Source organism: Cavia porcellus, unplaced genomic scaffold, assembly GCF_034190915.1.
Source record: "Cavia porcellus strain 051 isolate PalLab524CR breed Dunkin Hartley unplaced genomic scaffold, mCavPor4.1 scaffold_8, whole genome shotgun sequence".
In the NCBI taxonomy this organism is placed as follows: Eukaryota; Metazoa; Chordata; class Mammalia; order Rodentia; family Caviidae; genus Cavia; species Cavia porcellus.
The window spans coordinates 51134197-51161965 of NW_026947491.1; the positions used below are offsets into that span (position 1 = coordinate 51134197).

The 27769-nt window shown below is 52.6% G+C and overlaps 3 protein-coding genes across 10 annotated transcripts; 1 reads left to right on the forward strand and 2 right to left on the reverse strand.

Moving 5' to 3' along the window:
- Positions 1 to 638: 638 nt before the first annotated feature.
- On the reverse strand, positions 639 to 16995 carry Agap2 (ArfGAP with GTPase domain, ankyrin repeat and PH domain 2). 4 transcript variants are annotated; one of them, XM_063255035.1, is made up of 19 exons: positions 16818 to 16994; positions 10134 to 10192; positions 9476 to 9563; positions 9225 to 9310; positions 8938 to 9085; positions 7818 to 7952; positions 7441 to 7550; positions 6873 to 7031; positions 6653 to 6739; positions 6465 to 6569; positions 5898 to 6060; positions 5600 to 5719; positions 4512 to 4640; positions 3609 to 3668; positions 3229 to 3377; positions 3043 to 3133; positions 2677 to 2899; positions 2320 to 2575; positions 639 to 2207 (listed from the first exon to the last, which is right to left on the reverse strand). In XM_063255035.1, the coding sequence occupies exons 1-19, from the start codon at positions 16975 to 16977 to the stop codon at positions 1965 to 1967; spliced, it is 2571 nt and encodes an 856-aa protein (XP_063111105.1). In that variant the 5' UTR covers positions 16978 to 16994; the 3' UTR covers positions 639 to 1964. The 4 variants fall into 4 exon arrangements, with proteins under 4 accessions (XP_063111105.1, XP_003476006.2, XP_063111106.1 ...); XM_003475958.5 differs by lacking the exon at positions 16818 to 16994 and adding an exon at positions 11701 to 12862; XM_063255036.1 differs by lacking the exon at positions 3609 to 3668 and having other exon boundaries at positions 16818 to 16995.
- Positions 12861 to 22520, forward strand: Tspan31 (tetraspanin 31). Of its 4 annotated transcripts, XM_003476129.5 has the most exons (6): positions 19782 to 19983; positions 20448 to 20615; positions 20859 to 20939; positions 21242 to 21370; positions 21651 to 21764; positions 21865 to 22520. In XM_003476129.5, exons 1-6 carry the CDS (start codon positions 19921 to 19923, stop codon positions 21937 to 21939), a joined length of 630 nt encoding a protein of 209 aa, XP_003476177.1. In that variant the 5' UTR covers positions 19782 to 19920; the 3' UTR covers positions 21940 to 22520. The 4 variants fall into 4 exon arrangements, 2 of the variants coding, with proteins under 2 accessions (XP_003476177.1, XP_023423405.1); XM_023567637.2 differs by lacking the exon at positions 20448 to 20615 and having other exon boundaries at positions 19784 to 19983; positions 20895 to 20939; XR_010049331.1 differs by lacking the exons at positions 19782 to 19983; positions 20448 to 20615; positions 21651 to 21764; positions 21865 to 22520 and adding an exon at positions 12861 to 14484 and having other exon boundaries at positions 20895 to 20939; positions 21242 to 21303.
- Positions 21102 to 25435, reverse strand: Cdk4 (cyclin dependent kinase 4). Of its 2 annotated transcripts, XM_003476128.5 has the most exons (8): positions 25205 to 25432; positions 24533 to 24769; positions 24236 to 24371; positions 23954 to 24121; positions 23691 to 23800; positions 23398 to 23448; positions 23146 to 23281; positions 21102 to 22915 (listed from the first exon to the last, which is right to left on the reverse strand). In XM_003476128.5, the coding sequence occupies exons 2-8, from the start codon at positions 24748 to 24750 to the stop codon at positions 22823 to 22825; spliced, it is 912 nt and encodes a 303-aa protein (XP_003476176.1). In that variant the 5' UTR covers positions 24751 to 24769; positions 25205 to 25432; the 3' UTR covers positions 21102 to 22822. The 2 variants fall into 2 exon arrangements, with proteins under 2 accessions (XP_003476176.1, XP_063111108.1); XM_063255038.1 differs by lacking the exon at positions 24533 to 24769 and having other exon boundaries at positions 25205 to 25435.
- Positions 25436 to 27769: the final 2334 nt, after the last annotated feature.

Consider the following 27769-nt stretch of genomic DNA (forward strand, 5'->3'; position numbering starts at 1 on the left):
TGAGCAGAACTGCAGCTCAGCCACTGTCAGGGTGATGACAGAGATGACAGAGCTTGCGGACATACAGCCAGCTGGGAAGCGTCTGCCAGGCGGTGTTTCACCCCTACCCTCCCTGGCACCTGATCATGGCCAAAAGAATTCTCAAGTCTTTTTCCGGTACCTGGTGTGCAAGGGGAATAAATGCTTACAGCAGCCCTCTTTAGGGCTGTCATACCTACCAGATTCCCTCTGAGCAGAAAGTGTGGGGATTATAAGTAAACAGATGCCACTGAGGGCAAACGCCCAAGGCCTCTAGCTAGGGAATGGAGGGTGAGGCTTCAAAATGAGATCCGTTTATGTTCTGTTTCTAACCCCAGTGACCTGTCTTCTCACCCCAGCCCCACAGGCCTATCCACTCCTAAACCCACACCCCCTCTCCAAGAATTGGAGTCATCTTGCAAGTATGACTTCTCTGCTCCCAGGATCCTCACATGTGCACCTCCAGGTCTATCTGTGTTCATCATATGAATCCCTGGGCATTGCCCTGCTGATGGCCTGGCAGGAGGCATCTCTGCCAAGCCCATTCCCACCTCCAGTTCCCCCCCTCGACCAAGGCCATACCCTGACCTGCCTCCTCAAGAACAGACCAGCAGCTCACCTCCTAGACAAAATCACTTCCTCTTTAATTGCTGTTTAAGATTCACACCACCTGCCTCTGAGGAAATGAGTGGGGGGCATCCCCTCTGCCCCCACCCTACTTCCCTCCCAATTACCTGGTCTTTTGCAAAATATTTTAGCCAGAAAAAAAAAAAAAAGACCGGAAACCACTGACACAGACGGTCCAAGGGCTGGGTTGGTTGAGGGAGGCATAGTTGGGCTAGGTTAAGTCCACCCCATCACCCCCTTTTGGGGGCCTAGGGGCCTGGAAAACGCAGCCACTGCACACCCTCTCAGCCCCGGCTAGGGGGAGCGTGAGGTTGCGGGAAGGGTCTGGAGCTGCTCCAGCGGGAGGGAGGGGCTGGACAGAAAGAAAGAATAGGGGAGGGGCCCCATTGTAGGGGTGCCCCCTACCCCAGATCACCACGGGGCTGCACAGTCACAGGTACGCAGTCACAGGCACAGACACAACCCGAGAGCACCCCGCCCCGCCCCTGCCCACCCTTGGCTTCCCCTATCCCAAAACACCCTCCCCACGCCCCTGCCCACCCCACCCCCATGTCGGGGAACAAAGCAATAAATTACAAGGCCCTTTCCCAGCCCCTTTAGCCAGCTCTTCTCCCTCCCAGGATTGCAGAGGAGGGAACCGGGCTCTTAGCTCCCCCTGGTCCGTTAGCTTCCATCCATGGGTAGGTGTAGGGGGACATTCTGATTTCCACTGCTCTTGGTCCCTTTCACGGAAAGGGTTAGGGACGCCCCCACCTCCATGAGCAGCAGGGGTCCTGCCCCTCGCTGCCCTTCTCCCCTTCACAGGGCAGAGAGATCAGCATGGAAGGAGTAAGGGATCCCTTATTGGCCCCAAATCCCAGGGCTAGCCCTCCACGTACGAACCCCTCCCTCTGGCGAGGCATCGCCCCAGGAACCAGCCTGGGTTTGGGCTCCGGCCATAGGACTGTCGAGTAGGCAGAGCTAGGTCTCTTTCCCGCCTTTAGGGGCGCGCGCGAGCGGGCAAGTCCAAGCGCCCGGCACAGCGATGGGGGCGTCCCTTCTGCAAACACCAGGCGGGCGGGCAGACCCAGAGCAATTCGAGCGTGAAAATAGTGAAGGGGTGTGTCGAGCTGGGGTCTCCATGCCTCGTTGGGGAGAGGGAGGTGAGTTCGTGTCTTCTGGGGAGGCGTGGGGGCTGTGCTCGCGTGGGGGTAGGAAGTGCTCTCGTGGGGCGGGGTGTGCGTCGGAGAGGTGAGTGGGTGCGTCTGTCCGGTGATCCAACCAGTGTGGTCGTGCCCGGCCCGCGCGGGGGTGGGGGTGTCTCTCCCGCTGCAGGGCCACTATACCAGCGCGACCGGGGCGTCGGCGCGACCCACGCTAGCGGCGCTGCTCCGGCGGCGAGGGCTGGGGGTGGCGGTGATGCTGGGCGTGGTAGCTGCGCTGGGCGTGGTGGCCGTGCTGCCGCCTTCGCTGGGACAGCCGTGCTGGAGGAGGATGTCGGCACACAGCTGGCTTCCAGCCTGGCGCGCGTAGAACAGCGCCGTGCGGCCCTGCGCGTCGCGGGCCGCCACATCCGCTCCATACTAGAAAGCGAGAGGGTCACGTGGCCGCGCGTCCCCAAGCGCACACCGCCTCCCCAAGGCTTCCAACCCCTCTGCCAGGGTCCCTCTGGCAATGTCACGCCCACTCGCGTACCCACAACAGCAGCTGGGTGATGACTACGTGGGCCAACTCAGCCGCCAGGTGGAGCGGGGAGCGGAGCTGCGGGTCCTCCCCGCTGGTGTCGAGCGGCCCGTGGCGCGCGTGTGCCAGCAGCAGGAGCACGGCGGCCACGTCCTGGGCCTGCACGGCGGCCCACAGCTGGCGACTCCACGGCTCCTCCGTAGTGCCCAGCGGTGCCAGAAACAGCAGCTGCTCGTACTTGGCGCGAATCCACGACTCCCGTTCCTCCCTACAAGACAAGGAGCCAACTGAAAGGGCTCTAGGGACCTCGGCCCTTACCCATAGGCCCCGTTAGGAGCCAAGTCCCCTGATATGTTCCTTCACATGTACCTCGAAGAGTCCTTCGTGGGCTTGGCACGGCCCCGAGTGTCACTCTCCCACACGCGGTTGGCCATATCGTTGCCAATGGCCGTCAGCACCAGGGTCAGCTCCCGCGGCCAGTCGTCCAAGTCGAGTGAGCGAACACGGGACAGGTGTGTGCCCAGGTTCCGGTGAATACCAGAACACTCGATGCAGATGAGTGCGCCCAGGTTGAGGCTGGCCCACGTTGGGTCTGGGGACGGGGACGGTGTGCGGAGGTTGGTTTCTGATTAGGCAGTGCAGATAGACACCCTCCTGCCCGCTGACTCCAGCAAACCACACTCCCTGGCCCACAGGGCCATCTGCCAGACCCCTTTGCTGCCCTCTTGCACTCACTGGGGGCCCCACAGTCCACACAGATAGAGTTTCCCTTGGCGTTCCGGATTGCCTGGATGGCCACAGCTTCACTCTGGCTGTCTGTCCGCAGCTGCAGAGGGGGCTGGGTCAGTACTGGCTGCCCCCTCCTCCTCTTCTTAGACACCTTTGCTCTCCTCCCACCCACTCAACCCCTCAAACCATTACCTTGACTTTGCTGCTCTCACAGCACTGCAGACTAGCGAGGATCTGACTCTCAATGGCCTGGACCCAGGCATCCCGCTCCTCGAAGCTGGCTGCCTCGAAGTGCCATGTCTGACCAGTGCTGGATACGATCAGGAACTCAAAGTTTTCCTCTGGGTGGGGGGATGGGATGGGGTCATGAGGGACAGCGTTCAAGCAGGGTCTGCCTTCCCCAAACCCTTCCTCCCTGATGTCCATCCCGAGCCCCTGGGAATGGGGCAGTAGGGGGAGGGGAAGCAGAGGGTGGGGGGTAGCAGGAAGCCCGAGCACATGCAGGGAGAGGCAGGGGCACCCCCACCCTCTGCACCCCAGCTGAGCACCCCTCCCAGCTCCCCACTTGTTACCTGCTTTATAAATATTTCTTAAACTACCAAAGGATTTTAGTTTCCACATTTTGCGCTTGGCTGGTTTCCCGAAGCAAAGGAGATAGAGATAGAATGGAGAGCAAAACAGAGACCAAGAAAGGAGAAAAAGGCAGATGGAGAGATGGAGAGATAGTGACAGAAAGTGCCAGAGACAAAGCAGGACAGACAGATGGGGAGAGAAAGCAGAACTAAAGTCAGTGGCCCCGGGGCAGAGTGGAGCGAAAGCCAAGAGCCATGAGAGGATGCAGATCTGGAAACCCGGTCTGAGCACCCGGCAGAGAGCAGGGGCATGGGGTTTTCACGACCAGAGAGGAGCCTGGTCTCTGCAGGGAAGGGAGGGTCTCAGTCTGAGTGAACACAGGGGAAGGGGACCAGAGCAGGGTGGGAGGTTGGGAAGAGAGGGCCCGGGGGCTCAAAAGGAGTACAGGGGCCTGGGCTGGAGACTGGGGGCCAGAAATGAGAATTACTGTGGTCAAGGATTGTTGAGGAAACTTGGCAGCCACTGAAAGTTATTGGGAGAAGAAGGTGGATGGTCAGAGTGGCTGTGGACTGAGTCATTAGGGACAGGTGTGTAGGTAATGGGTCATAAGTGGAGATGAGTGCAGGAACAAGAACTAGAGAGTCATCAGGAGAGGGAGGGGCTACAGATTTAGGGGAGTCACTGAGAACAGGGGCTGGGGACCACTGGGTAAAGGCACTGGCTGAGGAACGGGGAAGGACAGGGACGGGGTGCCATCCATTTTCCCACTAACTCGTGCGCAGTGCTAATGATAGCCAAGCATTCAGCTCAGGCACTTTCCTCCTGCTGCAGGAGTCAGGCCAGGGGTCTGATGTCAGGATGCGGGTCCAGGGTGGGAGTGGAACTGCCCATCAGGGTCTCACCTTCAGCCTGCACCGCTGCACCTTCAGTCTTCGATGGTGTGGTCAATTTTTTCCTCCTCTGCTTCTTCACCATGGGGGAAGGCGGGGGTTCCCGACTCAGGGGGCTCAGGTCTCCAGATGGGGTACAGTCTTAGAGAGGGGAATATAGCTGCCTCAGTTGTGCCCTCCACAGATTTCCTGATTTCTTGATAGCCTGTTTCTTCCCCTGAACTATCTTTGGCATTTTGTCCCTGTCCACGAGGTCCCCTTGGATCAGTCCTGGGGAGGTGGGAGGTGGGATAGATGAGTGGTTCAGAGTCAAACCTGCACTCAGATCCAGGCTCTCCCACTTATTGCCCTTCAGACCTTGAGCAAGTCACTCAACCTTCTAAGCCTCAGTTTCTTCATCTCTAAAATAGGGATAATAATCTTGACCTGATAAGGTTGTTGTGATATTACAATGTTACTCGCTCTTATATTCCAAACATTCCAAACAGTGATGGCTGATTAATATGCTGGATATTGTTTTCAGTTTGTTTAAACCCTGAAACAATCCTTCAAGGTAGAAATTACTGTCTCGGGGCTGGGGATTTAGCTCAGCGGCATAAGCACCTGCCTTGCAAGCAGACGGTCCTGAGTTCGATCCCCGGTACCAATAAAAATGAAAAAGACCAAAAAAAAAAAAAAAAAAAAAAAAAAAAAAAAGAAAGAAAGAAATTACTGTCTCCATTTTATCGATGAGGAAACCAAGGTAAAGAGAGGTCAAGTAACTTGCCCATGTGGCAAGCCAGGACTACTGAGGCAGCGTGGCTCTAGAGCCCCCATGTTTTAACTATTGTGATAGCCACAGTGTGTTTGGGCTTGGTGCTGGGCACCCAGCAGACACTCCATGTGTTCGCTCCAGCATGTATTCCAGTTCTAAGCCTCCACCCTGATTTCACTTCCCACCCACATCCCATTTGTAAGTCGTCTCTGTCTCTCCTTTTTTTTGGCACTGGGGATTGAACCCAGGACTTTGCATATGTTAGGCCTACTACTGAGCTACATCCCTCGGCCTCCAACAGCCCACTGTATCTGGAAAACGATGGATGGAGGGTAATCCCACTGACCAGTGCTGAGGGCTCGGGCCAAATTTCTGTCTGGCTTCAGCAGGTGCTTCGACGTCTGGTCTGGTGGTGGCTGCAGGGAACTAGGGCTGGGGCTGGGGCTTGGTGTGGGAATAGTGGCTTCTGTCAGAAGAGGAAGATGAAACCCCATGAACCTCTCTGTTCCTGGCCCCCTCTCCTATGTAACCCCTCTTTATCACTCGCTTTCCACTTATCCAGTGCCAGCCCCACTCCCCTCCTTCTCCACCCTTTTCTCCAGTCCTGGCTTCTCTCTTGCTCTTCTGTCATGAGCCCCACTCACCAGGGCCTTCACCCATCTGGACAGTGCTCATGTCCTTGACCAGCCCATTGATGCTGGCTGAAGGGCCAAAGGCAGAGATAGCCCTTGGGGGCCTCTTGCCTGGGACTTTGACTGTTGTTCGTAGCAAGTCCATCTCCTTGCCATGGGTGCTATGGATGTAATCCTGGAGGGGTACAGGGATTGAGAGTGTACAGGAGGCTGGGATCTCTCTGGGTGCTGGAAAGCAGTAACTAGTATGGGATGGGGCTCTGAGTGCTGACTGGACTGGGATGAGCTTCTAGGGGATGGATCCATCAGGCTTGGCCTAGCATTATCTCTTCCTGAAAGCATTCCCAATTTAGCAGGCCAGGGCCAGGCCCTTCCTAGGTGCTCTCTCACTAAGTTCCTGGGGAGATGAAATAACCTTCACTCTCAAGCATGGGCAAATGGTGGGCTCTTAACGTGCTTATTAAACTTAAGTGAACAGAACTAGAGCTTCCCAGAATGATACTCATGCTTGTCAGAGGCATGAGGTAGAGGAGGAGGGCCTACAAGGCTAGGCAGTGTGGTCCACTTTCTGCCACTCACATTAATGCTGGGGTGGTACAGTAGGAAGCCATTGCTGGACAGGGTCACATATTTCTTCTTCCATTCTTTGTTCAAGGAATTGCCACTTCGCTTTAGTAGGAAGCTCTAGAATATGAAAAGACACATGAGAGAGGAAATCTAGCTAAGATTAGCTGGCTCCAGCCTTCCCTGGCCCTGGGACCACTCACCTGTTTGATAGGGATGGCTCGCCCACTCCCTGTTGTCTCTCCCCGGCTGTCTAAGCTTCGCTTCTCAGAGTCACTACCCCGGCGATTCTAGAATGGTTATTGGGATCCATCAGATGAAAAATAGAGAGAAGGACAGGGAAGACAAATGAAGAAGGGCCCACCAGAGGGATCTGTGAACTAGGGAAGATGGGAAAGACAGGAGGGTAGGGATGTTTAATACCGCAAAGAGACTGGTCCTGCGTTTGGCTGCCCGGTGCAGGGACCCTGGGGTGCTCAATCCAGCCACTGCAGCCACCTCAGCTCGGAGTTCCCGGTGACCAACATTGGGGGAGGATGGAAGGGAAGAAGAGTAGTCGCTAGTGTGGCCCCCATTACTAGCCTAGGGACAAGGAAAAGCCAGCAGAGTTGAGCTACCTCTCCTCCACCAAGCTACCCTTACATCCAGTTATGGGGAATTGGAGACGCTCCCTGATCTCATCACTATTCACTGACATTATCATGCATAATGAAAATTCTGACTAGCATTGTCTAGAGTGCATTCAGTTTTGCAGACTGACTTTTCACGTATTATGCCATTCGATCTTTCAGATAACCTTGGAAGGTTAGGTGACTTGTTCAAGGACATTGCAGATGGCACCTCAAACCTGGCTGAATTTCAGCCCAATGCACTGTCTACAAAGTTATCTGCCATTTCCACCTGTTGCCAACTCCCCCAACATCTTTTAGTATTCTGTATCTGTGTTTGGATCCCCAGCCCCTCCCTTTTTGTCTCTGAAACATCAACTCACCTGCCCAGCTACAGGGGTGGAAGCAGCTGAGTGGCTTGGAGAGCTGGGCAGGGACTTGCAGGCAGCCAGAAGCTGTTGCTGTTTGCGCAAGGTCACCACCTTCTGAGCCACTGAGTGGAGGGGGAGAGGAAGGAGGTGTGAACAGGGCAGATTCCCAAGACTACTCTTCCATGCCTACTTTTGAGAAAATCCCAGGAGATAACATGAGCCCCAACTTTCACTGGTCACCATGCCACCGGTGGGCTCGCCAGTTTCTGTCCTGACTCCCACAGAGGCTAGTGCCCTATCAGACATTAGAGGTCTAGATACTGGGCCTCTACAATACTCCCGGCTCATAACCTCCCAGTTCCCACATATGCTGGTATTTCCACACTCACCCTCCTGGAAGACCCGATCCACATTGAGCCCGTAGGTTGCACAAGTCTCATAATAGCTGCAGCGTTTCATATCTGCGCACAGAGCCCTGGCACGAGCATCACCCACCACCCGAGGGGAGGAAGCACTGATCCTGTCTGAAAACCGAAAAGGGGGCAGGAATAGATGAGAGGCTCCTTCTCTGCTGTTCATGATTCCCTTTCCCTTGTGCTCCAGGTACATGGGAGGTGGGGGGTCTATCAATTTGTACATGGAATGGAGTGTATAAGCCACCAGGTTCTGGATCCAGCTCACAAATCCAGCTTTGTGTAAGGAGCCTGTGTGAGGTGTATGTGCATGAGTGTGTGTGTTTTCAAAGAATACTCCAGAGGTGAGGGAGCTTCCTGACAAGGTTTGAAAAATGTCTGAGACTCGCAAGTGATAAACACTCTACTCTGCAACTCAGTTGACCCGTCTTGAGAGTGAGAGGATAGGCACATACACCAGGAAAAGGCTGGATACCCATGGTAATAACAGGTGGGCTATTCGCTCTGCAGTGAGAAACCAGGCTGCAACTAACAGATGGAGGCCAGCATCTGCAGCGCAAGCATCCACACACAGTCCTGGTGGCTTGACACAGGCAGCACTGGAAAGCAAAGCTCTTCCTGCTCTGGTGGAGAGTCTCAGAGCTTCTAAGTCACAGAAAGGTTTTCTGCACTCTTGTTTTCTCCAGCATTTCCTTCATTTTCAGCTTAAGTTCTTTCTAAAGGTATCAGCCTGACTCAGCTGTAGGAAGGGGGAAATGGAAAGCTTTCTATCCGTACTGCTTAAGATGTTCTGTGTGTCCTGTGGTTCCATCAGGAAATGGCAGGGTATGAATACATGGCAGATGACATCTCAGGAGGGGGATAGAGATGGCTACTGTGACTGTCTTTTTCTCCTTGGTAGTCTTCTTTTCCCTACTCAGACCTTGGTACGTTTCATTTTATGACTACCTTATTTGGAGATCAGGCTCTCTCTAGAGGGTTACTGACACCGAAGTGGTCATTTCCACACCTTACCATGTTCACTCTCATGCTGGGTAATATCCTAGAGGCATCGAGGGTTCCCCTGAAAATAGCGCTTTTCCCAACCCCTTCTTACCTTGTGTCCCTACCAGTGCCAGGGCCAGGCCTCCTCGCCCCTCCCCACGAAGGGAGCTCAGCTGCCCATGGAGACGGCTCACAGCCTGGAAACTGTTCTCATCCTCCAGGCTGAAGACGAAGATAACAGCATCTGCCCAGCCTGAGAACTTGCGGGAGGTGGGAAGGCAAAGGGAGGGTCAGATAGGTCCACTCTTTTGAACGTTATGCAGAGGGAAGCCAGAGCCCTCTCTGTTGCCCAGTATCAACCGCAGGCAGCCTCCCCACCGTGTGTCCTCCACCCCTCACCTTGGCATCAGGAGCCCCAGCTTCCTCTCGGATCAGCACCAGATGAGTCTGCCCATCCACCAACATCTCTTTCTTGTACTGCTCACCTGTCCAGAACAGTTGAGGATAAACAGGTCAGAGATGACAGGTCACACAAATACTCTAACTAGTATGGCTTTATCCTTCACCTTAGTCTCCACACCTTCCCAGGTACTGGTCTTACTGGCCCCCCAACCCTAATCCTTAGCTTACTGTGGCTCCTAAGAACTCACTCTCGGTCTTTTCCAGCACCTGGTATGAACCAGTCAGGAATCGGTGGATGAGTGACGACTTCCCACTCCTGGTGTCACCCAGAACACCCTGAAAGTAAGGTTGAAAAGCAGAGATAAAACTGAGGAGAGGAAAGCTGCTTGGATCTGCTCAAGCCAGAGAACCCAAAGAGACTGGCAGTGTTAATTCACCCAAGCAGATCCTACAGGGCCTGGATGACAGATAGTCAGGAGAAAGCAACTGGGTAGAAGCATATTAAGAAATGATCCTGAGCTTGAAGTGGACTACAAGGTGAAGGTCAGCAGCTAAGGACCAGCTTTTTTGTGTTGTTTAGGAAATATATTAGACATACGTGTGTGTGTGTGTGTGTGTCCCTATTTTAGGCAAGAGAAGATGAAGGGGCAAAGGCCAGAAGTCAAAAATGAAGAGAAGCTTGGAAGAGAGCCCTGGACTAGCAAAGAAAAGAGCGTAAGGACTAGAGAATAAAAAGCTGCGCAGATGTCTCAAGCCCAACAATAGTGTAATGAAGGTAGTCTCCAGAGAACTGGAAAACTAGTCCTCTTTGCACAGAAAGACGACAGGAGAGAGGTGAAAGGAGCGCAGAGAACGCAGTGGGGAGAGGTTAATCATCCCTGCAGGCCAGGGGCCTGGGTTACCTACCAGACGCAGTTCAGGAATGGAGCGGCTCAAAGTCCATTCCTGGCTATTGATCACAGCCTCTACAACGGAAGAGGGGCGGTAAGAGGGTTGGCTCTGGTGCAGTAGGACTCTAGACCCCCAGTCACCCCTCCTTTCTTTGCAGCTCCCCAAACTCCGAGGACCCTGCTTTCACAGAGAGGTGTGTGAAACAGACAGGTCTGAGTGGTCCCTAGTCCTCCCATCCCAGCCTCTCCACACAGCTGTTGCTGCCGCTCAGTGGTTGCTTAGCAACAGAGCTAGCAAGACAAAAATACTTCAGTTGGCATCTTCCTTAAAGCACATCCCCAAACGCGGGTACTTGCTCCAGACTAAGAAAGTAGTGTTCTGACAGTGGCAGGTTCTTCCCTCTGGAAAGACCCCCTCCCCAGGGCAGGGCTGGACAGGAGTGAGTCTTCCTCAACCTCCATCACGTGGAGAAACTGAGGTGACAGCTGGCTCTCCCTCCCGTTTTCAAGGTCAATGGCACGGTGGCCCTGACTCCTCTTCACACCTCAAGGGGTTTTCCTTAGCTTCCCTCTTCCACAGCCTTCTCACAAGCTCCTCTGAAAGAACTGCGAGGCAGGGCTGCGTCCGTAGGCCAGAGAAGCCACGGACTGGGGGCACCGAGGCTCCTTCCGCAGGCCGGGGCCAGCCCCCACGCCTGACACTGCCGGACGTTCCCGGGGCGCCGCAGCTGCGGCGGGAACTCTGGGATCCGGAGCCATCTGCTCCCACCCGCTCCAGAGCCAAGCCCCGGGGCCGCCCCCGCTTCCAGACCGCCTCCTCTCTGGGGAGTGCGAGCCGAACCGAGTCCCTGCCTGTCTCCCCCAGTTAAAAAATAGTCATAAAGACACCCCTGGGAAATAAATAAGCAAAACACCACCTTCCCCGAACCGCCTCCCCGCTCTGGGGGAAGAATTGTCTCTGCAGCAGTTCCGCCCCCCTGACTCACACGGGGCCAGCCCCGGGGGTGCGGACCCGCTGCGGGGCGGGGGTGGGCCGCGGGGCGGGAGGCCTCACCCTGCCCGCTCTCGCTCCGCATTGAAATGTTCGGCACGTTCCAGCCCCCGCACGCCCGCGGGCGGCCCACTCGGTGGCCGTCGCGGGGAGAACACCGCGAGCCTGCTTCCGACACAGAATACCTGTCCCTGCTGAGGAGCTGCCTGCAAGGTCACTGGATGGCCACCTGCCCAAGTGCTCAGGGGAAACTGAGGCTTCTCGCCGCTTCTCCTTCGCTGTCCCTCTAGACTTCTCTGAGCGCAATTGCCTCTGTCACTCTAACCAAGGGCATCATCTCCCAGAAGGCTCGGTTCCGAGTCCCTCCAAAATCAAGGCACCTCTCACGTCGCACATGCAGCTGCTCACCCTCTTCAAAACCTTGTATTCTTTGCCTCAGGCCGCGGCAGAGGAGCGAGCCTGGCTCATCCGCCCACCCGACGGCCCACCCGACGGAAAAGCCTTCCCTGTTTTCCTCACGTCGTCACCTCCCACCCCAACTGAGCATTCCAGGCGCCCTCCCGTCCCGCTACCAAGTCCTGACCCTACTCACTAGGGGAGGCGCGGAGCTCTACGCCCAGCAGCTCCCTAGACCCGCTGCCAGAAGACAGGCTTGGGGCTCCGGGAGGGGGCCCGGAGCCAGGTGGCCCCCCTGTGCTCTTGGTGAAGATACCGCTGATAAACTTGAGCATCTTGCGGTCACGAGTGGATGCTCGGCCCCCCTCCCGGCCCCGCTTCAGACCCGGAGCTGGAGGCTCCAGAGTTATTGGAGGTGCAGGCCCGGGGGGCTGCGTGGAGGCGGCGGCGGCGACAGCAGCGGCTGGAGTCGGGGTGGCCGGAATGGTTAGCGGAGGAGGAGAGCCAGCAGGCGGTCCTGGGTGCAAGTCACTGTTGTCCAAGGTCTTGCTCTTGCCTTTCCGAGGGGACAGCTTCCCTCGGGCTCCGGCCCCAGCCCCGACCCCAGCAGAGGTCGTGGCTGCAGCGCCCCCTCCCCCTGAGGCGGCGGCCGTAGCGGCAGAAGCTCCAGTCCCGGCACTGCTCTTTGACCCCTTGACCCTGGGCTTGCCCTCGCTTTCGGGCCATGACAGGCGGCTGCCGGCGCCTTTGCCCCCGCCGGCTTTGGCTCCACTCGTGGTCACGGTCTTGCAAGGCTTGGGAGCCGGCGGAGGAGGCGCCACCTTGAGTCTCCGGCTCCCGGTGCCGGGGTGCGGAGAGGACGAGCCGGGGACACCGCCGCCCAGTCGGCCTTCGGGCTCCGGGCCCCCCCAGCTGGGGCTGCTGAGTAGAGGGCGCCTGGAGGAGGTGGGGACGCCCCCAGGCTTGGGGTCGGGGCTCAGACCCCCGGAGAGCGGGGGTCCGGGAGGGGCGGCCCAGAGGGACAGGCGGCGGCCGGGTGCAGGGGACACAGGGCGGGCTGGGCTGGCCGGAGCTGGGGACAGGGCCGGGGGCTCCGCGCCCCCCGCGCCCGCGCTGCTCGTGCTGATCCACAGCGCATCCTGCCGGTGGAAGAGGCGCTCGTGCCGCTTCTTGCCGGGCTCCTCCGCGCCGCGGGGACTGCCCGGATCCCCAGGCTCGGTGCCTCTGGCCCCGGGAGCACCGGCCGCGACTGCAGACGGAGAAGGTGGTGGCGGAGGAACCGACTCGAGCTTGACCAGGGTCAGCGAGATGAGGTAGGTCGTTGTCCGGCGCTGAAGCGCGCCCGCGCCCCGGCTCATGGGGCCCAGAGAGCCCCGAGCTGGGGAGGGGAGGGGACTCCCCCGGACTGCCTCAGGGGGGCCCGGCCATGGAACCGCCCTGCTCGCTGCCCCCAGTCCCCGGACCCCCCTGAGCCCCTGGCCCGGCTCCGCTGTCGCCGCCGCCTCCGCCGCCTCCGCTTGCGCCCCCCTCCCATCACATGGGGCGCCCCCTCCCCATGCTCCCCGCCCTGCGCCCCCACCCCCTTGGAGCCCCGGGACCTTGGTGCTGCTCCAGGGAGGCGCGCCGGACCGTGCACCCTGGCCTAGGTGGGGGCGCCGAGATGGGCGGAGGAGGGCGGGGAGGACAGTAGTGGGGGGCAAATGGGGGAGATGGAGGAAAAGAGGCAGAAAAGGGGACCAGAGGCTGGGGGAGAAGAACCGGTGCGGGAGAGACAGGGGTGGGAAACAGAGACTCAAGGGACAGGGGCGCGGATGCAGTCGGAGAGGGGGTCTTGAGGGTGGGAAGCTAGCGGGGCTGGCCGTGGGGAGGATTCGCAGGGGCGCGGGGAGGATGCTGGGGATGGAGATACAGGAGGTGGCGGGGGAGGAAGGAGGGAGCGGGAGGGGGTGGGAACCCTGGGGTCTGGGGTCTAGGAGGGGAGGGGGCGTGAGATCTCGGCAGAGTCCCGGGGCCTCGCCCGGGTTCGGCTGGGTCCGGATGCGCGCTGTGTCCGGGCGCTCCCCTCACATTGAGGAGGAGGCGGCCCCCGGCCCCCCCCACCTCCTCTCCCCCCCACCTCTCCACCAGCACCGCTGTCTGCGAGGGCGGTACAAAATCCAGGACTGGATTTCCCTCCCAAATCCTGGGCTGGATTTGCTGGGACTGGGACTCACCTTCTCCTACAACCTAGCCCCTTCCTATCGCCAGCCAGGTTGGGCAGCGACTTGTGGGAGCGACTGTCGGGGTGTGGTATTTAGGGGTAAAGGTGACAGTTGCCAGAAACGGAGAAAACTGGGGTCACTGCCAGTTCTAGGGGAGCTGAAGTGGGAAAGTAGGGAACCCTGAAATCCTTTCCCCAGGACTCCTCTCCCCTTTCTGTACCTGGATAAGTTCATTTTCTCATCACCCAGCTCCCTCTCCCACCCACATCTCCACATTTAGTGCTTTGGTGGGGCTCTGACTTGCGCTGACTGTCCCAAAGTGAACTTGAAAAGTGTTCCCCAGGGAAGGGGACAAACATGGAACTTAGCGGGGGATGGGGGGTTGCCTGCGGGGGAAGAGATATTAGGACTCAAGAGCCTTGACTGCTGGGGTGAGACCAAGTCCCCAGATCAAGGTAGAGGGAATAGAACTACATCTACCAATCTACACCCCCCATACCAAAATGCATCCAGTCTCCATAGCAACCAGAGCTCCAAGAGTGCCTCAGAAGCAGCAGGGATACACAGAGAGGACGGATGGTGCGTACTGTGGGTGGGGGCCCGCCAGGGGATGCTGGGTTAGTGAAGGCACTACCCTCACACCTGGTTACCCACCTGTGGGTATTTTGCCCCCCAGTATAAGGACCCCCTCAGTTGAGGCAGCAGCAGCTGGCCTCCTCTGAGTTTCCGTTTAGTCTCCTGAGCTTTATGGGGCAGCGCTTTTGGAAGGTTAAAGAAAGGTAAGCACAACCAATGGACACCATTTGCTCTGTGTTGCTGTGTTGCCCACCCCTCTAAAGGACCATGGAGTTCAAGGCTCTCTGTCCTGCAGCCTCACTGAGAAGCCTACAAAGGCACATAGAGAAAAAAAAGGCTGAGACCCCCACGGGGTTAGGTGGGCTGGGCTGGAGGAGATCTCCTGCAGTTTTGTGGACCCCTCCCCAGGATGTGGAGATTCCTCACTGTCCCTTGATTTGTCGTCCCACCCTCCTGACGCATCCTAGACTATAATAAGTGCTGCCGTGGGCGGCTCTTGGAGGCAAGAGCCCTCAGTTTGCTTGGCCTGGTAAGGGTGGGGGTGCTGAACCAGGATGCTGGGTGTCCTTTGGTCTCCCAAAGACTTGTGCCCAGTCCCTCCCAGGTCCTGTCTTGAGGTCAGCAGCTTCCCCCTGACTTCCTGTAGAACCAGGATGACACCAGTGATAGGCAGGAGAACCCTCACTAGTCTCTTCTGGAGATTGTGAGGAATTGTTGGCTCTGCCTTAATCTTCCTTCCTGGGATGGCCTGTTTTCCTTCATGTTCAATGGGAACAGAATCCTGACTCTTAGGGAAGTTGTAGAGCAAATTATTTACGAAGACTAGAACCTTGGACTAGAGGTATAACCCAGTAGAGAGCACTTACCTATCATGTACAAAGCCCTGGAACCCCTGGGTTCCATCCTCAGCACCATAAAAGGGGAAAAAAAACTAGAATCTTCTCAGCCTCTACCTACTTCACCCTCTACTTTTCCACACCTCTGTACTTTTCTCTCCCCCCAAAAAAGGGAGATTCTTTTTTGCAGGATCTCTCTATGTAGTTCAGGCTGGCCTTGAACTCACTGTGCAGCCCAGGCTGGCCTTAGACTGTAGGTGATCCTTCTGCCTCAGCCTCCTGAGTACTGGATTTACAGGCATGCATCATGCACCTGTAAGGGGAGATTCTTTATCTGGGCTAGATACCCTTTTCTCTCTGTGTGTCTGTCTCTGTCTCTGTCTCTCTTTCTGAGTGGGGCTACACTCCCTCTAGGCCTGCCTTTCCAACTAAGACTATCAGGGAACATGGTAGGTGTAGGTCCAATCAAAAAAAAAAAATGTGGGACAGAAGCTGACACAATGCTCAGAAGGGCAATGAGAAGAAGGTGCATAGAAAGAGATTATGCTATCTTACTAGGAACCCAAACCAATGGTTCCTTCTCCCAGTTATACTTTGGAGACCTCTCCCATGAGGAAGGCCTTCCCTGCATCCTCACTCCCTTCCCCATAAGCAGCTAAGAATGGAGAAAACTGAAGTGGCTGAAGAGATCAGGATCCATCTGACAGAGAACGTGCTTCAACTATACACCCTCCACAAGGGCAGAGGTTTGCTCTTGTGAGTTCTTTGGTATCTCAGAGAAGAATGAAATGAGAGCAAGCTGGAAATGACATCCAGTTCCACCAGTTCCTTAGCAGTGGGCCGTGTGGATGCAGGGACGCTTTCTTATTGGGGCCCTACCACAGGACTAAAGACTGGGGTGGGCAGGAGGATGTGGCTGATGGTGTTGCCATGGCAGCACTTCCTCCCGGTGTTGTCATCACTTGCTCTAATGGCACTAAGGAGGTAGAGCGGAAGGTGTGTGTGGGGGAAGACAGGAACAGGAACATGGGGAGGGGAGGAGACTAAGGAGAGTTCTGTGAACCTCTCTGTACTCAGGCTATGCAGAGCATGATGTTTAAATGATAGTGTGTGCCTGAGAGCCTGAGATACTCTGCATGCTCCCCCACCCCGTACTTCTGTCTTTCCTTCTCTGTTGTCTGTCTATCTCTATCTCTGCTTTCTCTCTCCCTCCCTCCCTTCCTCTCCGTCTCCGTGTCTCTCTCTCTCTCTCTCTCTCTCTCTCTCTCTCTCTCTCTCTCTCTCTCTCTGTTACTTTCTGTATCTAGAGAACAAGAGGTCACTGATCCTTAGTGGGGCCTGGGAATGAACACATTATCCAGTCCCAGAACCTCCTGCCCCAGACTGTTTCCTGTTCTGACTCCCTAGGCTGGACCACGTCTACCATGGGTCTGTCACGGCCCATCTTCCCCATACTCACCCACTTCATTGCCAAGAAGGTCAGCTAAACAGTGACCTGAATTTCATTTTCCTGGGAGAAGGATCAGAGTTGCGGGGAAAATATCTCTCATGTCATTTTCCATTCTCCCCAAATGTATTCTTCCTCAGAGTCCCAGCTCCATCTTGGGGACTAGGAAGTATCTAAGATATGACACAGCTAGCCCATATATGCACCTGCTGGTCTTCAACACATCCAAAGTGGGTGCTGATCATTCTCTTACCTCGTATGGTGCCCAGTGAGGTCTGGATGCTGTCCCGGAGATCAGGGTCACTTACTCTTTCTGCCAGTTTCCTGAGGCGGTTTAGAGCCTGCTTGGCTACCTCATGTCGTCTGATTTCTGCTCTCACTGTGGCTACAGCTAACTGCCTCTGGGCATGCATGTTGCCCAGACCTGTCTTGCCAGACTAACAGCAACCTCTGGCCTTGAAGCCCATGGCCCCCACAGAGCCCCACAGACCCCAAACCCCAGAAGGCCCTTCTGCTGTTCCCCAGAACTATTATTCAGAACTCTCCACCACAGCCCGCCCTTCCGTGTGTCAGCCTCACTTCCTGACTGGTGAGTTTCAAACCCACAGCCTGGGACAGAACTACCTTGTGCACCTCCCACTCCCTCTAGCGTTGGCCTATCTGCCCCATCAGCCAGGCCCTGCTATGATTCCCCAGCCAGGTGGAGGAAGAGTCCTTAACAAGGTCCCAGGGACCCCTGTGAGAGGTGGCTAATTAAAATAGGCGTTGGTTCTAGGAGAATGTGTCCAGCCAGGACTCACATATAATCCCAGACTCTTGGGAGATCTGAAAATTTGCACTGCATCAAATACACAGGAATCCACACACATGAACTGCTACCGTACAGCCCTGAATTGTAGTGCACAGCTATACTCGCTACCCTACTGACACCTGCATAATTATATCTTGCATTGCCACCCTCCCTTAGTCAGCTATCCACTGCAACCAACTCCTGTTTAAAAGGCAACATTAGTTATGGGAAGAATGAGTTATAGAGAAGGAAAGTATCCTATAGCCAGATACTACTATGAGCTATGTCAATTGCTTTTATAATAATTAACATGTATATAATATTTAGTAGTTTACAATATAACTCAATATATATTACCCTTGTGACAGACACAGGGGTAGAGTTATTTATCCCCATTATGGAAAAAAGGAAATTGTGGCACAGAGAGGCTAATTACTGGTGAAACATAGATATGGGTCTAGGTCTCCTATAAATTTTTATTTTATTTATCTTTTGTTTCAGATAGGGTCTAACTATGAAGGTCAGGCTAGCCTTGAACTTACTATATAGCTTTTTAAAAAAATCAGTACCAGGGATCGAACTCACAACCACACACTTGCAAGGCAGACACTTATGCCGCTGAGCTAAATCCCCAGCCCCTACTAATAGCTTTTTTGACAAACACACAATCAAGATGCTTGCCAATCAGTTCTCCCTAATACCATTGTCTTGCTCTTAATTTAAGACCTGAAAGCAAAGAAAGTAGTCGAGGAAGGAGAAAATGGACACTGGGGGTGTAATTAGGGTTGGTAGTTGTAGCTTGATTTAATTATTTTGTTTCAAGGCTTGGACCTCTTTGGCCCTGCCAAATTTCTCTTCTCCTGGCATAAATCGATAGTAATTTAGGAAGGACATTTATAAACATGTGAATGTTCGTGTAGTTGAGATATAAAATGGGATTGGACACAATCTGTTAGATGGCCTGAACAGTAAGTAGTACCTAAAACTGAGTATTCCTATGAGCCACATACAGCTTTAAGCATTCTACATATGCTTATTTATTTATTTACTTCAACAAGGTCTTGCTGTTTAGTTCAAACTGGCCTTCAGTTCAGTGTAACCCAGGATGGCCTCAAATTTGTGCCAACCCTCTTGCCTCAGCCTCCCAAATGCTGGGATTAAAGGGGTGTGCCACCACACATGACTCACACTAACTCATTTATTCCTCATTACAATCCAGAAGTCGTTAGAGGTGTATTGCTAGAGCTAAGTGTCCTATGTAGCCCATTTTACAGATGAAATAGACATAGAGTTCGCAGTTAGTAGGGGGCAAACTTTGAATCTATGTAATCTGATTCTAGCTATAAAACTATACTATTTTAGCAGCCACACAACAGAATCATTCTATGTGAAGGGTTCTTTTTTGTTTCCACTAAAACTGCTTCTTCTAGGAGGGAGAGGGATTACCACTTTGCCAATTCCCACGAAAAGGGCAGACTGAGCACTTGTGTAATAGTGAACAGTTACAGTATTGAGCAACCACCTCCTCTGTAGAGAAAATGTGGAGACTCCTGCTGCTTCTTGTCTTTGTATCTCAGACTGCTCCTTTTAGATCAGTTGTTGCAAGCCAGGGGTCAGGTTTGTGCTCTGAAGATGCTGACCACACCTCTGGGGTGTGTATGTGTGCGTGTGTACACCTGTGGCTTTATCAAGAAGACTGCGACGGCCAGAGGCTGCTGTACTCCACAATGAATTTCAGGCATAAAGGGATCTGGAACAGAACATGTGTGCTGGTAACACACAAACGTGGTTTTGGCTGTTGCTATGCCCAACCAGGAATCTCTGTGGTCGGGTCTGAGCTCAAAATTGAGCTCTTTTGGGTATTCTCGAGTGTGACACAGTAACAACCAAGCGATAGTGTCATCGTCATCATGAGGTCACCGCGGGACAAGGGGGAGAGGCAGGGAAGAGTCCTCCTTCTAGGGGCGGAGCCCTTTCTGTTCAGCTCTGGAAGCCCCTTTTTCAGGGCCTGAATTTAGGACCCTCACTCCGAGCTCCAGCCCCAGCCTTTATTCTTTGAGAGGGGGCGGGGGTGGGCTCCCTAAATTTGCCCAGGCAGGACTTGAACAGAAGTCCAAAATGAACAGAATCCCAACTGCTGGGATTACGGTGTGCGCCTCCCCGCTGGACTACTCAATTTCTCCATAGCCTCCTCGCATTAGCTCGCTCAACTCTGACCACAGAAAGCCCGGTTTTCAATCCGGGTTTCTAAAGTTTAGGCTCTGGGCAGTCTGAGAACGGCTACAAACCCTACCTCCTGGTTTAAGTTTCGTCCAATGAAGAAAGTGAGGGAGGAGCCGAGAGGCGGGTTGGTGACGTAATTCAGATTGACTGGCATTCAAGCCATTGAGGTCCTGGATTAGCCTTAAGTTTCGCCAATCCATTAGCAGGGGTGGGTCGCTGCAGACGCAGACTTGGTTTGGCTGGCCTTGATTTAAAGAGACAGAAGCTGTGGCGGTCTTAGGAGACGGTCCCCAGTACCCTCCCCCAAGTCCTTGGGATCGCTTGGGTCCCCAGAGCTGGGGAGATGGTTTGTGGTGGCTTTGCCTGCTCCAAGAATGCGCTGTGCGCTCTCAACGTGGTCTATATGGTGAGGTTTTGGAGGTGGGGGTAGCTTTAGGGTGGAAAGGCGAATGGGGAGAATGTCCAGGGGACTTCCGGCAGGGAGAGGGGTGTACTGGGGGTTCCGGGAAGATTCCCAGGCACTTCCGGCGAAGAGGGGATTCCTGTCAACTTCCGTGGGGAGGAGAGACTTCCGGTGATGAAGAGGCTTGTCTGGGGTGGGGACTGTGGGTATAAAATCTCATCTCTCACTTCTGTGAACCAGTTTCTTCCCAAAATAGAAACGACGGATAATGCTGAGGGTTCCCATAGTATGTTTGAAGACTGCTGACCTTGCCTCCTCCCACTGCAGCCTTTGCAACCTCCTTCGTTAAGACCGTCCACTTACACCCCGCTTGATTGTCCTATTTTTGCCTCAGTTCCTTTGTATTAATCTCTGCTGGTGCAGCATTCTAGAATTCTTTTGAGATGTAGCCTGTTTGTTTCCTGTAGCTGGTGGGCTTGTTGCTCATTGGAGTGGCTGCTTGGGGCAAGGGCCTGGGTCTGGTGTCCAACATCCACATCATTGGAGGAGTCATTGCTGTAGGAGTCTTCCTTCTCCTCATCGCAGTGGTTGGACTGGTGGGTGCTGTCAACCATCACCAAGTCCTGCTATTCTTTGTATCCTGACCTGAAGTGATAGGTCACTGGGGTTCTTGGGAGAGTAGAGTAGGAAGATAGCTTAGAGGATTTAAAGGGTCTTGGGAACATTTCTTATGCCCTGCCCTACACCGGAGGCCACAAACAAGGACTAGTGAATCTGTTCTCAACTTGACATAATTGTGTAATTCCTGTGAATGAGACCTGTTATTTTAAATGGAGCATTAAAGAATCTACATATTTTTCCATAACACTCCGGCTCAGTATATGATCATCCTTGGTCTGGTCTTCATCTTTCAGTTTGGAACTTCTTGTTCATGTTTGGCTATTAACCGCAGCACACAGGTAAGAGGATACCTTTTAAATACTTGACAGTTGTCCCCAACCCACTCCTGCCTAGTTCCCTTAGTCTGATCCTAACTACCCCAAATCATCCCTAGGTCCACTCCAGACTTGAGCCATTTGCTTCCTCTGGGATGTATGGGTAATTCATGAGAATGCTTTAGATAGAATCTGAGAAAGCATTTATTTTCTATAATCCCAACACACTGCATTTCTGAGACATACTCTTTGCTCTAATAGGAACCTGCACTTTAACCGAGATAAATATGTAGGGAGATTAACTTCCCTTTGCCTGTGTCCTCCAGACAGATGTCATCAATGCCTCCTGGTGGGCCATAAGCAACACTACCCGGCATGAACTGGAAAGAAGTTTTGACTGCTGTGGTTTGTTCAACCTCACAACCCAGTACCAAGATGATACTTCCTGCAATGCAGTGAGTTGGGAGGTGGGGGAACAAAGCAGAGGAGGTAGAAACTAGTTAAGGACAGTGCCCGAATTGGCATATTTAATTTAAATGACATTTGCCTCTCTAGCAGCTCTCTTGTGTTGATATTGTTGATGGAAGCAAGGCTATATAGAATGGTGATTTGACAAGTGAGATTTTAGTCTGTAAGACACTGGTCAGATACTAGTAAATAAGGGTCATTCACCTTAATTATCTACACAGGACAAGTTAACAACTTTGCATTTTTTGGTATACTTTTCACCCTCAGCTCTGCAGGAACAGAAGCTCCACATGCCAGATGTGTGGACAAAAGTTTCTTAGGCATTCAGATGAAGCTCTAAAAATCCTAGGGGGTGTCGGACTCTTCTTTAGCTTTACAGAGGTAATATTCTCCAGTTCCTTCATGTACATGTGTCCTTTGTCAGCCCTCTCTCCCACATTAACAACTGATTAGCACTCTTTCTTTCTCTTTTTTCCTATAGATACTTGGTGTCTGGCTAGCAATGAGATTTCGGAATCAGAAGGATCCTCGAGCTAACCCCAGCGCCTTTTTATGAGACTTTGGATCTTTTTGACTTCTTTCCTGCTCTCTCAACATTTTACTTCTCCCTTAAGGAAAACCTGGAGTCTATATCCTTTGAGAAAAAGGAAAGGCCCTCTGCCACATACCCTAAAACTGAGTGACTGACTAGGCCCTTCACATGTTGATGGGAATAAGAAATAGAAACAAAAATTTCATCCTCCTCTCCCACGTGGATGTGGACAGCTCCTGTGAATGGTGCCTGGAGTCATTTATAGCTGTTTCCCCTCTTTACTCTTCTACATGCTGGACCACCTCAGCATACCTGACTCCAAGGATCAATCAGGAATAGAGCCCAGAAAACTATGAAGAACTCTTAGATGTATGGGAACTTGAGGAAGTTCGGTGAATATAAAAATAAATCCCTTTTAAGCTTTATAATCAAAGAAGCACCTTAATTTCTCTTTGCCAGTTAAGGGGCTCCACTGACTGCCTAGGCCCTGTGTAACTTAGGGAGAGTATTTAAGGTTCTGCAGAGAGGTTCTTCCCTTTGATTTCTCTCCTCTCCCTTTGGCAAAGCCAATCAGAGAAAAGAAACATTAAAAAAAGAAGACAACATTTTTTTTGGTCTTGTTTTTGTTTTCCTGTATAAAAAAAGAACCAGTATAAAGGTAAGGTGGGGGAAGAAATATACCCCTTAGTGTAGAGAAATGGGGCATAAGATTATAGACCTCAAAAGGAGGGTGGATGGGGAGTATCATTAAGGCAGCAAAATATTCTCTGTAAAAAACTGCAGGCGCACCACAGCCTCAGAGACAATGGCAGAGGTCCCCTTCTCATTCACTTGAGTGTTTTCTCCACTCAAGTGTCCAGAAGGGAAATGGCACCTTTTCTTCCTTCCATGGCAGCCACTCCACTTTTTATTCTGGGTCACCTTCTTCCTTATGTAGGTAAGAGTGCTGCAGGGCTCGGAAGGCAGAGATTCGCTTGTGTGGGTTAAATGTCAGCATCTCCTAAGAGAACAGGCAAAGGTCAGAAAACCATGGGGGAAAAGCCTGTTGCCCACATCTACCGTACCTGGGGAGGGCTACTTTCTACATCACTCTTTGTGGGTGATCATTCACAGCGTGATGAAAACTGCAGCCTATCTACCAAACAGGTCTCATAAACTGGTAGTCTGGGCCCTTGTGTGCTATTTACTCCGTTTCCCACCCCAACCCCACCCCACACCCAGGCCTAATACCAGCAGTAGCTGTGCTCCAGACTCTTCCATCTCAGGTACCACTGACTGTACTGGACGAGGTCCTCTGGGGGAAAAGGCTCCTCGGGGTAAAGATACATCTCGTGGCCAGTCATCCTCTGGAGGCAGCCCAATCAGGCTGTGATGGGAACAGAACTCTGGTCAGTTGGGTCCTCCAGCTCCCACCCCCAGATGTAAACTCAGCAGAAACAGGATTCAGAATGGAAGACTCTTCCCTTGTTCATGACCACTTACTCAAAGATTTTGCCCAACTGGTCAGCTTCAGAGTTTCCACAGAAGAGAGGTCTAAGGAGAGAAAGCGTACAGAGTAGCAGTTATTTTCCAAAATAATAGTGAAACTACTATTGTTAAATAGAGAGTATAGAGAATAAAGACATAACCTGTGTAATTCCACAACATTTCAGAGCTTCTGATTGTGGGCAAGGTAGTGGGGAGTACTCAAATAAAAGAATGGGCAGGGTATGGATGTAGTTCATGAACAGAGAGATTTGGGGAACTCAAGATGGTTTAAGGTTTGGGTCCCATACTTTCGACGAAACATCTCTGCAAAAATACAGCCAACACTCCACATGTCCACTGGTGTTGCATAGGTAGACTGCAGAAGAACTTCAGGAGCCCGGTACCAGAGTGTAACCACCTAAAGAGAGCAGGAAAGGTGCATGACAGCCATCTTAGCTACTATGAATCACAACTACTTAACTACAGATGTAAAACACAGGACTTCTCAACTACCATGCACAATCAATCTATCCTCAAGCAGAACCCATTGGGCTACCCTCTTTTCACTAACCACCGGTGTAAGGGCCATCTGGTAGCTGTAGATTCGGGCTAGGCCAAAGTCTGCCAGCTTCACAGTTCCACCACTTGTCACCAGAATATTCTCTGGTTTCAGGTCTCGGTGAACGATGCAGTTGGCATGAAGAAAATCTAGGCCTCTTAGAAACTGGCGCATCAAATCCTGGTTTAGAAGAGAGAGGTACAGACTTACTGGAAACCAGACACCATGCCAGAAATCCCATGTTACAGGACAAAGGTCCCACTCCATTTCTCACTATCTACCCACTCCAGTTACCTTGATGGTTTCAACTGGCAAGCCTGGTGGCGGTGCTTTGTCGAGATACGTCCTTAGGTCTTGGTCTACATGCTCAAACACTAGGGTCACTTTGATCTCCCGGTCAGTTCGAGAAGTGGCACAGACATCCATCAGCCTGGTTTGAATTAACGGTCACCCACTGATCAATCCCCTTTGATCCAACATGTTTTGAATTTATTTCCTCAGGGCAGAGTCCCCACTTTCTCTCCTGACCACACAGCCTACTCAGAGGTTATTTTTTTCCCTTTACCCCCTGCCAACCCTCCACCTTCTCACCGGACAACATTGGGATGCTCGAATGCCTCCAGCCGCCTTAGCAAGGCCACCTCACGTACTGTACTGATGGGCAGGCCTCCTCCAGCTCCCCCTCCATTGGGTACTCGCACACTCTTGAGGGCCACGAAGTGGCCACTGTGGGGGTCTCGAGCCTTGTACACGGTCCCATAGGCACCAACACCAATTTCAGCCACTGGCTCATATCGAGAGGTAGCCATTCTCAGATCAGGGGAGACCCTATAATCACAGATATTTGTACTACCAAAAAGTTCCTTCCAGAGTTAGAATAGTACGAGCCTGCAGCAACAAAGTGGCTCCCACAGAAAACAGCGCAAAGACCTCATTACGACCTCCATATTCCCTTCTCAACTTTCAAGGAGCTGTCAGGGTAACACAACGACTCTACTACCCACCCCCCAACTCCATTCAGTTCCACCAGAAAAATGTTTCCCTTAAAAACCATTGTAGTCCACACAAATGAGATCGCCCATAACACACGACCCGCATCGAAGTTTCTATACCCGTCTCTAACATTACACCTCCCACGACTACAAAGGCCCCTTTTCCCGCCCTTGGCCAACCCTTCCAGGGCCAGCCCGAGAGGCGCACGCGTGGGAAGCCATTGGGGGGGCGGGGACCGGCCCCCCATTCCAGGGAAGGGGCTGCATTTACCTTACGCCAAGTTGAGAACTTGCGGGGGTGGCCCGTTATCGGGGCCCCGGAGCCAGTTCCCACCGATCCATACACCAGAGTTCGGCCTGGGGCAGCTGGACACTTCAGGCCGGACCATAGACACAGGCCGCAGGCTAGAGAGGGCCCCTTACCCCCACCCTCACCATGTGACCAGCTGCCAGAGAGGCGCGCGGAAACTCGGGGGGCGGGGCGAGCGCCGGATGTTCGGGACATGTGATCACCACCCATGCGCAGAGGAGAGGTCCGAGGGGTTTTGACAGGGAGGAGGCAGTGAGACGAGGGGCGGAGGGAACCTGGAAGCCACGTGATCTGTTGCTATCACACGTGATCACTGGACATTGCTCGCAGGAGCAGAGGTGTGGTTACGCAGCGGGACACGTGACTGCCTGCCAAAAAAACCAAGACTGCGCGGGCGGGGCAGGGTGGAGCCCAAGGCGGTGCCATAGCAACCTGGGCCACCCATCTGCCAACTCCGGGCTGAGGACTGAGCTTCAGCGCTTCTTCAGTCTCGCTATTTGTCTGTCTCCTTACATTGAAAACCTGGAATTGGGGTAGCAGTTGCGTTGAGGGTGAGGGGAACTAAAGCGAGGCTATCACCTTTTGGTTCCATCGCCATTAAAAAACGTGTTCTCATTTGTGTCTTTGTTTCACTCATTCATTCAAAAAAGATTTTACTAAGTGCTTCCAGTTTTTGTGGGTTTTTTTTTATTTTGGTGTCTCAATCAGAAACCCTTTGAATATTAATAAGGCTGTCTGCAAAATGTAATCAAAATCAGGTGTGATGGCTTATGCCTATAATCCCAGCACTCAGAAGGCTGGGGCAGAAGGATCTTTGCAAGTTCAAGACTAGCCTGGGCTACAAAGTGAGCTCAAGCCCAGCCTGAATTGTGTAGTGAGACCCTGTCTCAAAAGAAAAAAAAAAAAAAAATGTAGTCAACAGTGTGGTCTCATAAAATAGCTGTGCGTGGCGGCACAGTTCTGTGATCTCAGCACTTGGAGGCTGAGGCAGGAAAATTGTTGCAAGTTGGAGGCTATATAGTGCGTTTAAGGCCAGGCTAGATTATAGCCAGACTGTCTCAAAACAAACAAAAGGTAAAATAGACAATAACTATGTGAGGACAGTGTTAGGATTAACAGATAGGCAAAGCATAGTGTCACACTCTTGTAGTTCCAGCACTTGGGAGGCTGACACAAGGCTCATCCTGAGTTCAAAGCCAGCCTGAACTACTTAGCAAAATCCTCTCAAAAAAAAAAAAGGGGGGCTGGGGATTTAGCTCAGCAGCATAAGTGCCTGCCTTGCAAGCAGGCAGTCGTGAGTTCGATCCCCGGTACCCATAAAAATGAGGAAGACAAAAAAAATAATAATAATAAAAAAAAAAAAGGACGAATAATATAGGTAATGCCTTCCATTCTCCTAACTTCCAACTCTCCTAGAGGAATTAAAGCACAGACCAGGTGCCATGAGGAACAGAAATTATTAATGAGCAAGAGTTTTTTTTTTTTTTTTGGTGCTGGAGATTGAACTCACAACCTCGAGTTTGCCACACAGGCACTTATGCTGCTGAGCTAAACCCCTGACTCTAAGTGTTTGAATTTAAAGGTTCTTTTCTGCAGTAAGATTCTGGATGCGTGTGCAATGTCACATGCAAGGAAGACATTACCTTCAGACCATTACACTGTATGAGGATGAGGTGGCCTTGTGCAACTCTTGTGATTCCTCGGAGGTCTTTGTGCTTTCTTCTTTTTCCACAGTGTAGCTTTCTTAGCCCTGATCTCTGTTCAAAACAGCCGTTTTTAAATGGCATTATCCCCAGACATCTTAGGTGAACAAAAGATTTCCTTTGTCTTATTGGCTCCAAATTCTTTATTATCACCCCATCCCTTGGAAGTTTGAAAGTAAGGGATTACAGTTTCATTTATGAGAAATTGTCTAAAATCTGAAGCCATTTAAAATTTCTTTTTGGCACTGGTGATTGAACCTAGGATCTTGTGCATTTTAAGCATCTACTGTATCTCTTAGCTACATCTCCAGTCATAAAATCTGAAAACATTTCATTATCTTGTTTGTAACTCTTTCCATCTTGCTTTCTTGAACCCAGGGCCTCACACATACTAGGAAAGCACTCTACTGAGCTACGTCCTCATCCCCATTTTATCTGGCTAAGAATGTAAAAGTTCAGACTTGAAGATAAATGTAATTCATGATTCAAGGCAAAATGGAAGACACAGTAGGTATCTCTCCATTTTTTCATTCTGATACTTGTAGGTCTGAGCCCGTGCTGGCACAGGTAGCTGAAACAGTAGTCAGAGAATCTACAGCCCTGAATTGGCTAAGGGTCTGGAAAGTTGAATATTTTATTGGCTACTTTGCTGGGCTGGTCGGTTTGTGAGCCTTCTAAAAGGCTGTAAGTTTGTTACACTTCTGCCTACATCAGTAGTTTGCACCTCAGCCTCACCTTTCATATAAACCCACTGCATTTTATGGTCTTTAGAACAAAAGCCCTGCTCTAGTGTGCTTGAGCCTCAGCCCTTTTTTCTGATTCA